Source organism: Bremia lactucae, linkage group LG6 (genome assembly GCF_004359215.1).
Source record: "Bremia lactucae strain SF5 linkage group LG6, whole genome shotgun sequence".
NCBI lineage: Eukaryota > Oomycota > Peronosporomycetes > Peronosporales > Peronosporaceae > Bremia > Bremia lactucae.
In genome coordinates this window covers 1,394,617-1,410,581 of record NC_090615.1, presented here as the reverse complement: position 1 = coordinate 1,410,581, position 15,965 = coordinate 1,394,617, and the positions used below count along the sequence as shown (strand labels likewise).

The following is a 15,965-nucleotide window of genomic DNA, read 5'->3' as shown; positions in this document are numbered from 1 at the left end:
CTTGCTACCTAGCAGCTCGAACACATGTCGCCAAAACCCAGACGTAAAACGTGGATCCCGGTCCAATACTATGGACAAAGGCATCGGTAAACATGGTTCAGGAACAAGAAAGCTGCCTTTTTGCCTGTGATCGATGTCTTACATGGTGCTAAACGCACCATCTTGCTCACTCTGTCTACAAAGACGACGAGCCCTGTCCGACCCTTATGATCGGGCGGCATGCCAAACATGAAGTCCAGACTTACTGACTTCCAAGAGTTGGTTGGATTGGTAGCGGCTTCAGTGGCGCACTGCTAGACGGTGCAGGCTCAAAGCGCTGACGCTGTTCACAAGAGCGAATATAGTTGGCCACCCACCTATGTAGGTGTGGTCACTAACATTCCAGGCGTAGTTTTATTGACCACTGCTAAACTGGCAGGGTCACTAGGGCAAGTTTCTGTCTTTGAGATGATACCCTCATGGGTCATCGTCATATTGACGAAACTATGTCCCTCTTTCGCACCGAGCATAGTGAGGGGCCCTCCCCCACTAAGACTCGGGCTGCGCACAAACGAGACTGGCGTCCGAGGATGGCGCAGTCCATTAATATAAAACGGTGTCTCACCCGTACTGGCGTGGACACTGTTTTTTTAGCGAACTCCACAAAGATCAATTGCTTGCTTCATTCTTTGGGAGTTGCTATAGTGCGGAAGGCATCCGCCACAACTCGATTGACACGTTCTGTTTGGCCATCGGCTGGGGATGATCTACGGTCGATATGTGGAGCTTGCTACCTAGCAGCTCGAACACATGTCGCCAAAACCCAGACGTAAAACGTGGATCCCGGTCCAATACTATGGACAAAGGCATCGGTAAACATGGTTCAGGAACAAGAAAGCTGCCTTTTTGCCTGTGATCGATGTCTTACATGGTGCTAAACGCACCATCTTGCTCACTCTGTCTACAAAGACGACGAGCCCTGTCCGACCCTTATGATCGGGCGGCATGCCAAACATGAAGTCCAGACTTACTGACTTCCAAGAGTTGGTTGGATTGGTAGCGGCTTCAGTGGCGCACTGCTAGACGGTGCAGGCTCAAAGCGCTGACGCTGTTCACAAGAGCGAATATAGTTGGCCACCCACCTATGTAGGTGTGGTCACTAACATTCCTCTGACACTCGTAAGAATGTTTTTTCACGGCTCAGATGTCCATTAGATGGCGCATCATGGAGCTCGTGAAGGATCATCAGCTTGAGATCTGTGTCATGAGGCACATAGATTCTCAAGGGCTCACAAGGTAACAGCTGATGCCATAATAGGCCATCGCTGTAGCTAAAGCGATTTAGCTTAGCTTTCAGGTGCGACGGAAGGGTTACATTTCGTCCACCAAAGTGATCCAACAGTAGGCGACGATGGTCGTCCTGACTATAGCTCTCTTTTATTTCAGAGGCTAATGAGCTCGCCACGTGGTATGCCTTCATGGCTGCCAACATTGACGGCTGGCATTCTGATTTAGTACTAGACACACTTTCCTGGTGTCTTACCCTGGTAGTTTTTTCAAGAAGTTGAGTCAAGTGAAAAAAATATTGGAAGACAGCGAGCTGACAGGAAGTTGTCTTCGTCAATTTCGGGATTTTTTTCTGTAGCTGAGTGTCCCGTTACATAAATAACTTCATAGAAATCTTCATCTGTACCCTTATGTACGACTAAACAAGTACAACTTGGTTTGAGAAATGTGATGCTTTTATTTATTTTTAGTGAGTTATTATTTTTTATAAGTTTTTTTGGGGGCTTTTTCGTTGCTCCTCATGATGAGGATTTGAAGTATCGCAGCAATCACAGTCGGAAGGAGTTAAGGGAATAAGTCCCCACGTTATACTAAATACACCGTTTTGACAGTCACTCTCACCCGGTTGTGATTTATCTACGACAAGCCTTAGGGGGATTCTTGCGAGCGATCTGGATCTGGTCTGCGCGATAAAGCGTCAGCATTATTTCAATCTTAAAATTAAATTTAGAGAAGAATGTAAGCCATCTTGCCATTCTAGGCGAGAAGTGCGGTGAGTTTATTGCGGTCCGCAGTGATGCGTGATCCGTATAAACCACAAATGGTTCGGTGCCCATTAGGTGCACACATAACTTGACAAGAGCATACAATATTGAAAGTAGCTCTTTGTCATGCACGGGGAAATTCAGTATCGCGGCTTTTAAAAGCCAGGACTGATAAGAGATGACGCGGTCAACGCCGTCGTCATCCTTCTGCATGAGCGCGCTGCCGATTGCTAAATTACTTGCATCGCAGACGACCCTAAAGGGCTTATTTGCGTCTGGCAAGGCCAAGACCGGTGCCTCTACAAGAGATTGCTTCACTAATGTCAACGCATCATCTCGTTCTTCAACCAAACCCATGCTGCGTCTTTTTTAAGGAGGTCAGATAATGGTTTTGTTTGCTCAGCATAATTCTTGGTATATTTATGCAAGAAATTAGCGAGCCCTAGGAATTGGCGCCAAAACAAATCTTCACATGCCATGGGATTGGCCATTCCTTTACTAATTGATTTGTCTGGGTTGCTCGTACACGACGTGTACCTACGATGCAGCCCAGCACAGGTATCTCGGGGACCCCTATGACACACTTTTGCAAGTTTACGTATAACTGGGCGTCCTTAAAAGTCTGCAACACAGCGTCTAAATGACGCTTGTGCATCTCAATTGCGCTGAGCTCATCCTCGGCCCTATTTTGCACGAATACATCGTCAAAGCTATGAAGCGCGTAGTCACGGTGCTGGCGCATCACGCGAGTCACCTATCAGTTGAAACGCTGGAGCGTTTTTCAAACACGCATATGCATAAAGCGCAACACTTTCGATGAACACAATCATCAGCAACCACTATAATGTATTGCGAGCGTATCTTTCTAGATACCTTGCGTAACGGATGACGCAAGGCGCCATCCCTCCTAATTTAAGTGTACCTACGTGAATCACATAACATTGTGAACCATTAGGGCATCACAAGCCACTCCCAAAGCATACCGATTGGGGTGTTGCTATTTAAGCTACATCGGACTCTCTCATGAGTACCTGATATCAGCCATCCTTTAAATCCAACGCGGAAAAGATAGTTGACTTTCCCATGGAGTTCAACAAGACATCTTTCCGCGGGATTAACGTTTGCGCCGGTATGGTCGCCGTGTTCAGCTTATTGTAAGCATGAACCACGCGCCATCCACCTGTGGCTTTACGCACACAAAAGGTCGAGCTGCACTGAGGCGATTTGCTCTCACGCACATGTCCCGCCTTGGCTCGCTTGTCGAAGAACTCATCGATATAATCGACTGGTTCTTTCGGCAACGGCCATTGCTTGGTCACACAATACTTTGTGCCAGGTTCGAGGTCTATCTCGTGCCCGATGCCCCTATATGCTGGTAGGTGGCTCGGCACTCTTCGGGGAACACATCGCGATGTTTCCACAGAACCTCAAAGAACGGACTGTCTCTCAAGGCATCCCATCCTTGAGCAGCGAACCGCTTCTTTTTGTCCGTTTCTTGGGTAAAACGTGCGTAGGCCTTTGAGCGGACAACGAAGTGCTTCCACGTGCAACGGGCACCTTTTGCTAGTACTGACAACGGTACGATTACAGTGAAGAAAGGGTGAGTTCACGTACATGATGTGCAGAAGTTGGTTCTGAGTAATTCGAAGTCTTAGCTACTAAAGGTTAATTCTAAGGCTTTAGAATAACGAAAAGTAAAACTGTATTGTTATATATTAAGTTCCTTCGTAACGATCTTCTATTTACTAACTTTAATATAGTAATAAGTAACTATGTAAAGCCCCTCCTTCTGCACCGCCTAATTGTGTCTTGCAATGATTATAGGGGTTGTTTTAAACTTAAATTAACCAAGCATTATCCTCTCAAAAAGGGCCAAGCTTCCATAACGCTGACTATCCTTCGCTCGGTATGATAAAGATTTGAGGTCAGTCGCGAGACTTGACCCTCGAGATCTGCGATACGTCGTTCAGCAGCGCTTAACGCATGCGACTGAACGGACGAAGGTAAGGCAGCCGCGAGTAGGTGGGCGAGATCGCCACTCCTATCGGGCGCCACCAGCACTGATGGATGCGGGTGGGAATCAACGCTTTTTTGTTGGAAGGTAACTTGCCCGCCGCTCCGTGAGGCAAAGGTATTAGATTCCTTTCCAATGAAAGGTTACCCGAAGAGTTTTGACTCTTGGGATTCGATCGATACCCACCGTATTGACTTGCCCGGCTTCGTGGCTACCTATGAAAAGGAGCACCAGCTTTGGCCTCTTCGCTAGTCTCAAATAGACTAGCAGAAGTGGCGTTGTGAGAAGAAACAAGGGGTATAGTATTGCCCATGATTTCTTTCACGCGCAAGCGGGCGAAATTAATTCGTTGCGACCGCTGTTTCATCGCATCGGAATGCGGATGTATGAGGCGCAAGAATTCCGCCTCGTATTGGTCGGGCGTTTCATTTGAACGCAACACGACCAGGATCGTGAAAATACGCCCAAGCGATTTTCCCTGAGCTCTTCATGATTTTAAGACGCCATAATAATTGTATGCGTCTAGAAGAGCGCGCTCTAGGAGCGACGCACTTGGCCCGTATAAACGAGGCCATTTAGATGGAGGGGCATCGGTGATATGCCACCCGTCACATAGCCACGTTCGAAATGACTGGCCTGTGACACCGACTGAGCACGTTCACGTGTCGTCGGCGGAGCCTTAAGCTCGGAATCCTTTATGTCGGAACGTTATGAATAATGGTCTGAGCATAACGCGTTGTGGTTTTACCCAGCGAAGAAGCAGCTGCGCCTTTATAGACAGCGCTCTCATTGCCTGACGCATTGCTATCCAGCGCAGACGACGACAGCATTCGTAAATGTTGCAGATCCATGTTGTGAGCCATGAGAAAAGTTTGGATGGGCAATAATCGCCACCATCCTTCCTCATGAGCTCGTTGTCCGTATCACTACAATGAGGTGACGGCAACGGTGTCGACTCATTGTGATCGACAATTAGCGACGGATCAACATCCTCACTGGTAAAGTGAGATGGATCCTTCAGCCCCGTTAATACGACAGCAGCAGTAGCTTTCGGCATTTCGACTAAGGCATTGGACGCTGCCAGCGTATTAACGCGACGCGTGCGCATAGTGCGATGTTGAGTGGGCGTCTTCGTAGACGACCTACCAACGTGGCCCCTTTTAGGCGGCATCTTTGGCGCCGTGTATGGAATAAACGGGTTGCTAGAGTGAATGAGAGAATCAGCGGCGCCTTAAGCAGCTCGCGATTCCTCCTTCCTCTTTGACGAATTATAAAAAGTAAATTTGGTCTTAAAGAGTGGGTGGTGCAACGGGCTAAAGTTGCCTTAATGCTTCACAGTCCTTGTTAAGAACACTTGGTGTACTTAAAGGGATTGTCATTAACTTAAATAAAGTAATTAGACCCACTACTTGGGTGTGGTTCACATTTGTGACCAACCTTGTGTATGTGATGCACATAGGTACATTCACATTAGGAGGGCGAGGTATCTAGAAAGATGCGCTCGCAATACATATTAGTGTTATCTGCAGAGATGACTTTTCTGATTGGGAAAATAGGTATTTATACTTAATCCGTTTAATTATAAATCAGTCTGAAACTACTTTTTACTTAGTAAGTGCGCACGAGGAGCCGGATTACCCTCCCGTGACGACACGTTACTAGAGTACTTAGTGCGTTGGGTGAGGTCGCTATGGCGCCCACCACAACTACATCACTACACGCAGGAGAAGACGGTCTAACAGCTTCCTCGCTCTGCTAGGGTGTGTGTCTAAGTAGAGCGTGGCCGCAGTAAGACGTGCCCGTCTATAAACTAAAACCTTGTAAAACCATCTGTAATTCACAATAGCACGTTCCAGCGTATTTGTCAACATTTTGATGTCGCTAGGTATCAGATTATAAGACTTGAGCCATAACCGCATTCAATTGATTGTAAACTTGTGTGATCTGCCAATGGCAATTGAAGTTTTGAACGCAAAATGTGGGTGCTGAGTGATCTTATTCGACCTTCTCTCAGCCCAACTTCATAATTGGCCTTGGAAAATGGGTCAATTTCATTGCACGTTTTTCTTAGTAGAGCTTATTGCTATGTGACACAACTCGATGTTGGGCCTGAAATCTATCTCATGCCAACCTCTCGGGATCCCTATGAGTCCGAATGACTTCATATTCCCGTCCTTCTTTATTTTAAATTCTACTTATATTAACACGTACTTTAAAAAATATCGGTTATCCTATCGTTACCGATAATATTGAAGTGTGAAGTTTAATATTCTTTGGGTTGTGTTAACTACTGGTATATATTAATATTATTTTTTTCTGTAATTTCTTTTGTTTCCTTAGTTTTTGTCTTACTTCAAAACTTGAACCAAAGTATTTTAATCAACATAACAAAAAGATTGAAGAAACGGGGAATCTTGTTACGCACGATATCACGAGACGTAGTTTCGGCATAAACGACAATATTTCAAAAACCTTGCTTTATAGAATACATGAAGACATGCGTATTTAGGCAAAATCGTGCATGCTGAAGTTGTCATCACCCATCTTTTGCCATCACTTTTTTTATTACGTGGCCACATTTCAATGGATGAGTGGACAGTATTGATTTTATAAGCTCATGCTAAAACCATTTTGTTCAAGAAAAATAGTGTTGGCTTAAAATATTGTCAGCGTAATAAAACTTAATGTTATGAAAAACTACCGAAAAGGAGCAATGTCCACACCCGTTGAAAAGCCATAGCCGTCACTATTATACGTACATAAGTCACTCGACCTTTTCATACAATTAATACGATATCAAGTTGCGTACCTGTATTTTATGGCAAGTCCGAATCCTCTAGCGATTCTTCGACACTTTATGGAGTTCGACCTCTTCTTTCTCTTCAACAATTGGATCGGTAATCGATACATGGGAAGCAATTGAATGTCGTGGCAGTGGTGCTAAACCTGACTCCTGGTATTCAATTTCGACCTCACTGTCACTAGAACTGTCTGCAAACGTGCGCTTTTTCGGACGAGTTTGCCCCAATACCGACTGGCGACGGCCTCGCATTGCAACAGCATTAGTTGCACTATTTGCAATATTGCCAACGTCTTCGTTCATTTCATTCATCTCACAATTCTCATTATCGTCAATGGAAAGAAGTGATCGTTTTCGTTTTTTAAACGAGCTTTTCAGTGAGCTACCAGGAGGAGATTGGATCTTCATGAAATGCGCCGCAAAGTCAATGGGTTTAATAGGCGACAATGAAGCCTAGCGTTTAAAAAAGCATACACCATTCCTATTAGAAAATCACAACAAGACCGACACATGATGTAGCATACGTACGCTAAGTCGCGAAGGACGGACTGGAAGCGAGTCTGATGCCTCAGGTTCTTTCCCTCCGCCAGGCGTGACGAGCGTGCTTGGTCTCCCAAGACCATAAAGATGCTTTGGCAAGAAAATTTTTCCTGGAAAGGGCTTTAAATTCGATTGATTTTTAATCTTCTTCTTGAGTAACACGGCCGTCGTGTCAATGAGAGCATAGATGGATAAATCATTGGGGGCTTTACTGTCATGGCAGTGGGTCAATTTCGTCAAAATTTGAAGTAAAAACGCGATATTGTCTGCTGCTGCTGCATTTGACGAGACTAATCCATCGAGAAAAAAGTTTAAATACATCAATTGATCCGACCACTCTGTGCTGTACAAAAGCATCTCCATTGACGTTGTTTCAACCAACTTGGATGGAAAGGTCGGATGGTGGGCTACAATATGAAGGACATACGGCAACGCGTACTCGGGCACCATTAAAGCTGTCGTACTGGAGTCATGTTCCTGACTCGAAATCTCTGAAAGTGCTGTAAATACCCGTCGCATGCGCTCTACGGCATTCTTTAGTACAATGCGAGCTTGTCGTTTAATACTCGTGTTTGCATCCGTCGCAGCTAATGCCAAGTAGCTGAGGTATTTGTGTGGATATTGGACAGCTTGTTTCATCAAATGGGACGTCAATTTCTTTAGAAATTGGCGCCGTACGTCCTCACTTGCATCTTGCAAACTAAGGCCAAGACAATGCCAATCAGATACGGAGACCAATGCTTCGAGCTGTCGGTTACGCATCATTTTCATGAGTCCACACGATGCAGTAGCTCGAAACATGGCAGCTTGAGCAGGAGTCGAGGCTACTGTTTTACTGTCCGAGCGCAAGAGTTGAAACAGCAACGCAAGGAATTTAATTGCGTCCTCCGAGACCTCTTGTTTGGAGTATACTAACAAATTCACCGCGACTTTGATTGCTAAGCAACGAAATTCGACTTTCTTGGTTGTTGTCAGTCGAGTATTCTTTAAAGATTGCTCTTTCACACTCGAACGAGTGCCACTTTCATGACTTTGTTGCTTTTTTCCAATCACATCGTCCACCAATAGTGACCATAAACGAGCAAACAATACGGAATTTTCGGAAAATTGATGACTACAGTGCTTTGAAAAAACATGAAGGCTTTGCAACGTTGGTAAAGCGTCGGATTCGGAACACAACGAAATCCTTTCTTTTGTGCATAATTGTTTAATCAATATCGTCGTTCTTTTTGTTCTTGGATAAAAATGCGCAATCGATAATGCTGCGAGCTCCGCTGCTCGATTTTCCTTTACAGCGCTGAAATTCATACGTTTGACACTACAATGCCCACGGCAGAGCTTCTCAAGAAGGTCGATTAATTCCTTTGACGGACAATTGCTCTCGTCGTGATTCATTGATGAATGATCAAATTCACGCGTACCAGCAAAATACTGAGCATAAATTGCGAGAATGTTGAAAGCCCCAAGAATCACATTTGAATCTTGTTGGCTCGGCTCGTCCTCGTTATCGCTGTCGGCATCATTTGTACATTTCGTTAAAAGAGCAGCTACTTTGTCACGAATAAATGGCCCAACAAGTTTCGGGAGCTCCTTCGTCGCCATCACAAGCAAGTCCACAACACTTCGATTTTCTTTTGTTTGTCGACCCTTTTTAGCCAGTAAATAATCCAGCAAACAAGCAATGGACGCTTGATTCATCGTTAAGAACGATAACTTTCGACACAATTTCTTGAGAAAATCGCCTAATTGAGTTTTCGAGCCAACGCTTCGCACAAGTTCATCTCGTGCAGCTCGAGTTTGTTGGAGAGATTTAGATTCATCACATAGAGTTTTCATGTGCTTGAAAACGCTGTGATCTTTCCACGTTGCAAGCTTTTCAATAAGTTTTTTTAAATTGGCAATGTCATTAAATAATGGACAAAGACCTTGATACAACTTGTGAATTGCTCGTTCCAATGTACTTTCATCCACCCGTTTTTGACTACGATGTTGCGCTTTAAACGCGACAAAGTGAGCAACAACGTGTTGACACGTGGCTCGTTCGTGAAATACACGGCGCAAAGCTTCTTTTGACGTTATATCCAAGGAATGATACAGAAACACAAGCCCATTGGTTCGAATATGCGCCGGTAATGCCTTGGGCAAAAGGAAATCATCGAGAAGCTGAATTACTCGAAGCTTTAGCTCTTGTTGTGGATATGCATACGATTTTAATACATAGTCGGGAATCCACCCTAATTTCTTTATATGATCACTTGGAATAGTGTGGTGCGAGAGGGAGAGAGTCCAGTCTTTCGTATCGACTTGTTCCTCCCAGTAGGACGAAATGTGCGTATTGTACACTTGACTCAAGCCCGTCATTGTTTCTTTTCGCAACGCCACTTTCTTGTCTTTCATGCGCTCTCCAACCGCGCGAAGACATTCACCACTCACGACATTTAAACAATTCGCAGATAAATCACAGACTTCTCGAACCACGAGTTGTCGGACTTCCCACTCCGGATCACTTAAGCGCAAAATAAATTCCTTTTCGACAAGCATTGCTAAGTCCGATTTGTTTTCCCAAATGGGTACACTCACTTGAATCATTTTAATCCGAATGGCTTTACTAGCATCGCGAAACCGACCAAGAAAGTCACGAAAACTCTTGATAAATTGCTGCCCATACTCGGCAATTTCGGATGCAAACAATTTGCCCAAGAGCGTCAAAGCATTGGATCGCGTGGCAACGTCGTCGACTTGAAGCTGCAGACATACGTTGGGAAGCACGTAAAGCAGTAGGGAGGGATGGATGGTGTGGAGCACATCAATCAGTGTATAAACGTGTTCCTTCAACTCGGCCTCGGATACTTCACTCAAGATATCGTTGAAATACTGCGACAAGGCGCGTTGCAACATGTCACAGGTTCGTCGAATCACTTCTCGGGCCACATGGGCGGGACTTGTCCCAGATGGTGGCTCGTCTGTGGCAGCCAACACTAGTGGCTTTAATAGCACGTCCAGCATAGGCGCGTCCACAACGCGGGATTCTTCAATACATGTCACAAGAAGATTCTGAATGATGGTCGCTAACTTGACAGACGGGGTGTGGTTGAGCAGGTCGAATAAGATCTCGAAAAAAACTAGCATCACTGGCTTTTTATGCTGTTCGGGAGTGTAGTCGAGATCGACCACCAAGACGCACGTTTTGGCGGTTGCAAGACTCTCGAGCACATAAAGAGCATGCAAATTCGTACTTGTAGTAGTTTCTTTACTCGCCAACACATTGATTTGCTGCATCAAGTGCTGAAAGACCCGATAAAGGGCTTCTGGAGACCCAAAAGGCGAGTCTGGCGCCGATACGCGCATGGTCTCGACCAAGCAACAGGCTACAAGGGATCGCACGTGCTGATCCCGATGCTGTAGTAGCTTATCCTGTAGCAATTCCACGCCCACGAATTCGAGCCTCTGAGCCAATTGAGTGTCCACCACTCCGTCTTCTTGTTGCTGAAGGTGGCTGCTCATGTGTTGCAACGCTTCCCATACTTCTTTCAATCGCTTGCATAGCGAAGATGCATTGCGTCCTGCTTGGAGTAAATAAGTACCGGACAAAATGTCGTCTGAAGCACGTCTGATTTGGTCAGACGACGGGATCTGAGTCTGGGGCTGTCGCGAGGGAGTCGAGTTAAGGTCCTCCGTCTTGGCTTCTTCTTGATGGAAATCTTCGTGATAATTAGAAGGCGATGATTTTAGTTGGGCAGCATTCCTCTTGGCAGCCGCGGTTGCCCGGGTCGTACGCGGCATTATCGTTCAGCTATAGAACTCTTTGTTGGCTTTGATGGGGTTTCCTTTTTTCAAAGTGGGGTAGTGCACCTAAAATATGTACTTGGAATATTCAAAAATTAAAAAAGATGTCCTCTTTGTAAAATTAAAGACCCATAATCATATGAGTCAACAAAATTACAAGCTTTATTACGAGACCGATTATGTAATGAGGCACATCGGTTAAAGAACTGTTGTTGTAACTGTATTACATTTACCTTATGGGTAATATAACCTTTTATCCTGATCCAAAATAGTTGATTACTTAAATCCCATTTATTATGGGTATCAAGTGTGGTCGCCGCCAGATATAAATCTGGCGGCCGAAAACTATTTTTAAATTATTTGGGGTAAGGTTCTAGATTTAAATAATAAAATAAAGTGCAGTTTCCCTTTTGTACTTAAAGCGTATGACGATGACCCATGAGGGTATCATCTCAAAGACTAAAACTTGCTCTCGTTAAGTGCCTTCCTAAGGCTTGCGCATTGATCTGTAAGAGAAATAGAAGCCTTTCTAAGGTATATACTCTTGGACACTAGTTGCCACTGTTGTGCGAACTCCTGTATCCCTTGAACTAGAATTCATTAAGCTTTAATAGCTTGTACGACTCCCTGAGTTGTTAAACCCATTAATTCTATAGAACTGAGAGACTCCTTAAATCCTGAAAGTCTTCCACTGACTTAATGAGCGAGGTAGCTCCTCTACACGTGGTAGCACTCGTAGCCAATCTACACCAGAGTCTTTATAAGACTAGCCTCACTGAAATGGAAGAGTTTCCAGAACTTTCAGAATCGCAACGCGCAGCTTATGATAAGCTCAAACTTTATTCGGGCTTACATGTAGAGCTCATTATAATTCAGGGACCAGAGGTCCTGCGTGCAAGGATTGAAGCCTTCATGCGAAATGAATCCTCCCTGATCGGCCAGGTACAAGATCACCTTGCGGCATCGATCCCAACCCGGCACATCTCTGTACCTGATTCAGAGCCTAAGCCTCGCCCTCTAGCTGTCAATGTAAAGACATTTGAGGGGAAAGAGGGAGAAAATCCCCCTCTTTGGATTAAGTAGATGGAGATGTCCGTTGACTCCGCCTTGTTCTTAACAGAACGGCAAAAGGTGGCTATGGCCATTTTAAACTCGGAGGTAGAGCGAAGAAGTGGGCACTACTGTGTACTACGTCCATTAACGACGCTTTTTCCTCATGGGATTCGCTGAGACAGCAAATGACTAGTATGTTTGCACCGCCTGATCAGGCTTTTCGCATGCGAGCGCGGCTCCTAGCGACTTGACAGGGTAAATGAATCCTAGGGGACTATATCCAGGAGTTGAAAACTCTCATTGCATCTATGCGTTAAGACCCGGTGCGAGAAGCAATTGTCGTAGCAATCGTTATAACAGGTCTCAATAAGGGCGTTGCCCGGACGGAAATATCCCGATCTCATCCTGCTACTTTCGAATAGGCAGATGTCATAGCGCTACGCGCTGAGTTCGATTTTAAGTCTGCTCGTGTTAGTACGCCTGTTTACCGAAACAAGCTCTTCGAGCACATGGGTACCGTCTAATAGACCGAAATTCATGGATCTAAGCCTTGTTAAGGAAGGAGAGGATGCTTTTCAAGCTGTGGAACAACATAAGAACACTGTCTCTTACAAAATATGCGTAAAGCTCGAAAGAGCATCAACCCCGACCTATAACAGAAATCTAGTACGGTGCGGGAAAACGTCGATACCCAGTAGGTGCGGGGCGCCCTACTGGGAAAGACGTAGGCTCTGTCGAACCTCTAGGAGGTGAAAGTAAACAGGACCTAGCCCCAACTAGCTCGGTGCAGGGCGTCAGTACAAGCCTGGCTTGTTAGTCGCGCAAGCGACTGTGAAGGGCTTTGATAAGCCATGGTCAATTTTGTTTGATCAGGAGCGTCTTGCAATTATGCCCGACGTCTTTTCCTTGTAGGAAACTAACAATACGTTGAGGCGCTTAAAGCGCATGAAAGTGATATAATCACTGTTCGCTTAGCAACTGGGACTCGTGTCACTGTTCCTAAGATTCCATTGAACTTAGGCATAAAATTTGTGGACTTTGACACTATGGAACACTGTCTCGTCCTTGATTTGGATTTCAGATATGATCTCATCCTTGGAATGGCCTGGCTTGAACGCCATGAGCCATAGATCAATTGGAGGTCTAAGACCTTAGGCGCCACGCGCAATGTTCTTAGCAAAGTTTTGGAGAGTCATGAGCCCACCTTTTGCTAGGCAACAAAAGGGATATTGGCGCGGATCATTGACTGATTATGTCAATGTTTTAGACATTGGCATGTCTGAGTTATTAAACTTTAATGTTGAGAGCATTATTTCTGAGCCCGACTCAGAAGAAGGAAGTGGAACGGCTCGTACTCCGTCGGGTGACACTCGTTGTAATAGCGATTCACTGAATGCTGCTAAAGCATTGGTGGCCTAAGGCCGAGTCATCGAGGGTGTAATATCCCTGCGATACGTGAAGTGGCACGTCTTAGTCCACCGAGTGGATGTACAATGTACAGTGCACTCGACTTAGTCGATGGTTACTACCAACTGCTCATGCGAGCTAGCGATATCCCGCTTTCAGCGGTTATAACCCCAAGCGGTATGCTATGAAAGTGTTGATTATGCCACAAGGGCTTTCCAACGCCCCTGCAGCATTCAATCGTCTAGTGACGCAACTGTTCCGCCCTCATCGAGGTTATGCACAGACTTTTGTTGGTCTATAGTCGTGCGGAACAGGGTCGGTCGGATATGGAAAACCATTAGACCATTTGCGCGCAGTGCTCGAGCGTTTGCGCACAAATAGATTGTATGCCAATGCATCTAAATGCATCTTTGGCGCAGAACAAATTCCTTTCTTAGGGTGCTAGATTGGGAAGTGAGGCCTTAGAGTGGATTCCGCTAAGGTAAAAGCCATAGTAGATTGGACGGTAAGGGGTTGGGTCTCGCCAATTATTTACACAAATATAGCAAAAATTACGCTGATAGGGCTCGGCCATTATCTAATCTCCTTAAAAAGGATACGAAATGGTGCTGGACTAGCACAGAGCATAATGCTTTTCAAGCAACTAAGGATAGTCTTATCCATGCCCCGATTCTGGTACTTCCGAATCCGAATTGGCCTTTCAGTGTCGTCTGTAACGCATCAAATTTTGTTATTGGCAGAGCTCTGTTACAAACAATGTTGATGGGCGTGAACATGTTATTGCGTTCGAATCAAGACAGCTTAAAGTTGGAAAGTATTACCCAGTTCGTGACAAAGAGTTTTTAGTAATGTATTCAAAAGTATGCTCTTGTCGTAATCAAAGTTCATCTGCTTGGCTCTACGCCATTTGTTATATATACAGATCACGCATCTTCACGCACTGGGACTAAGTCGCCCCATCTCTCACAGAAATGGTCCGATGGCTATCCTTTTTCACCGAATACAACTTCGAGGTGAGGTATAAGCCTGGCGAGCAGAATGCGTTGGCCGATGCGTTATCACGCAGACCGGATTATGAGCTCTCTCATTTAACGACTATAATGTCGCCTATTATTGAGTTAATCCGTTCGGCTTACGCCAAGGATTAACAGTGTGTAGCTCTACTACGAGCTCTAAAGAGCATCGAATCGGATTTTACTTGTCGAAACTTTTGAGTGCAAGGTTACATCGATTTTCTATCGATAACGACATGTTTCTTTATTGTACTGACGCAGCGGATCCCCCACGCGTGTTTGTTCGTCATGATGAGAATTTGAAGTACCGAATCCTTACTGAGGCACACGATACTGTCCTTGGTGATCATCTCGGCAGAGAAAATACCTACGGCTCTGCAAGCCAGATTTATTGGTGGCCCAAACTTTATAAATTGTCAACACATACGCTCGCACACGCAAAGCTTGCCAACGGGTTAAACCCTCGGAGAGTGCTGCTGCGCCACTGGCAAGTCTGCTCGTACCCATATTGTGTTAGGAGTCCATTAGTATGGATTTTTTCGGTCTACCGAAAAATTCGGCCGGTAACACCGGCATAGTGGTCTTTGTTGACCGATTAAGCAAAATGGATCACTTCCCGGCTGTTCGGATACCATTGACGGTGAAGGCACAGCAAGGCTGTTCATCGATCGTGTTTCGACAACACGGTTTGCCAGTGGCAATTGTCTCTGATCAGGACCCCCGTTTCACGGGTAAATTCTGGAAATCAATTTTCTGAGTGCTTGGCACCAGATTGGACATGTCCACCGCGGACCATCCGCAGACCGATGGTCAAACTAAACGTGTCAATCGAGTCATTGAGACGTTTCACGCAGCGGGTGCTTTGTTGGACCATTTCCGGTCGTGGCCAAGAAGGGTTAAGCTTACACGCTAAACCTTCCTAGCAGGCTGCGTACTTACCCAGTGTCCTACGTTTGCTTGCTTAAGCCATATCCAAATCCTTCCCACGTGGACTTAAAGGCGCCTGCGCCGAGACAGGCAGTCGTGCCGCAGATTGGTGCATCCTCACCAGGATGTCCAGTTGGCCCTCTAATCGAGATTGCTGTCGCTCCAGCATCGAGAGACGGTTGTTAACCGCCTCAAAGGATCTCACAAACCGAGCAAGGCTCTCACGAATAAGTTGCACCTCGTGCTTTAAAGCATTTAATGCTTCCGTCGGAAATTCGCCCCCCCCACCGCGCTGCTTGATGCGCGAGGGAGCCTTCAGTTTTACGTTTAGAAGCGTTTTAACCGACGTCGTCGTAAGGGCCAACACCAGCATCTGGTGAAGTGGCTGGGCTACC

The 15,965-nt window shown here is 45.6% G+C and overlaps 1 protein-coding gene across 1 annotated transcript; it reads right to left on the bottom strand.

Moving 5' to 3' along the window:
- Positions 1–6,643: 6,643 nt before the first annotated feature.
- CCR75_003190 (uncharacterized protein) lies at positions 6,644–11,177 on the bottom strand. The gene is made up of 3 exons (XM_067961287.1): positions 7,373–11,177; positions 6,854–7,297; positions 6,644–6,790 (listed from the first exon to the last, which is right to left on the bottom strand). The coding sequence occupies exons 1-2, from the start codon at positions 11,165–11,167 to the stop codon at positions 6,881–6,883; spliced, it is 4,212 nt and encodes a 1,403-aa protein (XP_067818652.1). The 5' UTR covers positions 11,168–11,177; the 3' UTR covers positions 6,644–6,790; positions 6,854–6,880.
- Positions 11,178–15,965: the final 4,788 nt, after the last annotated feature.

Bases quoted from the DNA above. Each gene is read 5' to 3' on its own strand.
- CCR75_003190 (XM_067961287.1), bottom strand. From the start codon at position 11,167: ATGCCGCGTACGACCCGGGCAACCGCGGCTGCCAAGAGGAATGCTGCC. The intron at 7,298-7,372 runs GTACGTATGCTA...TTTAAACGCTAG, and splicing joins TCCGTCCTTCGCGACTTAGC to GCTTCATTGTCGCCTATTAA.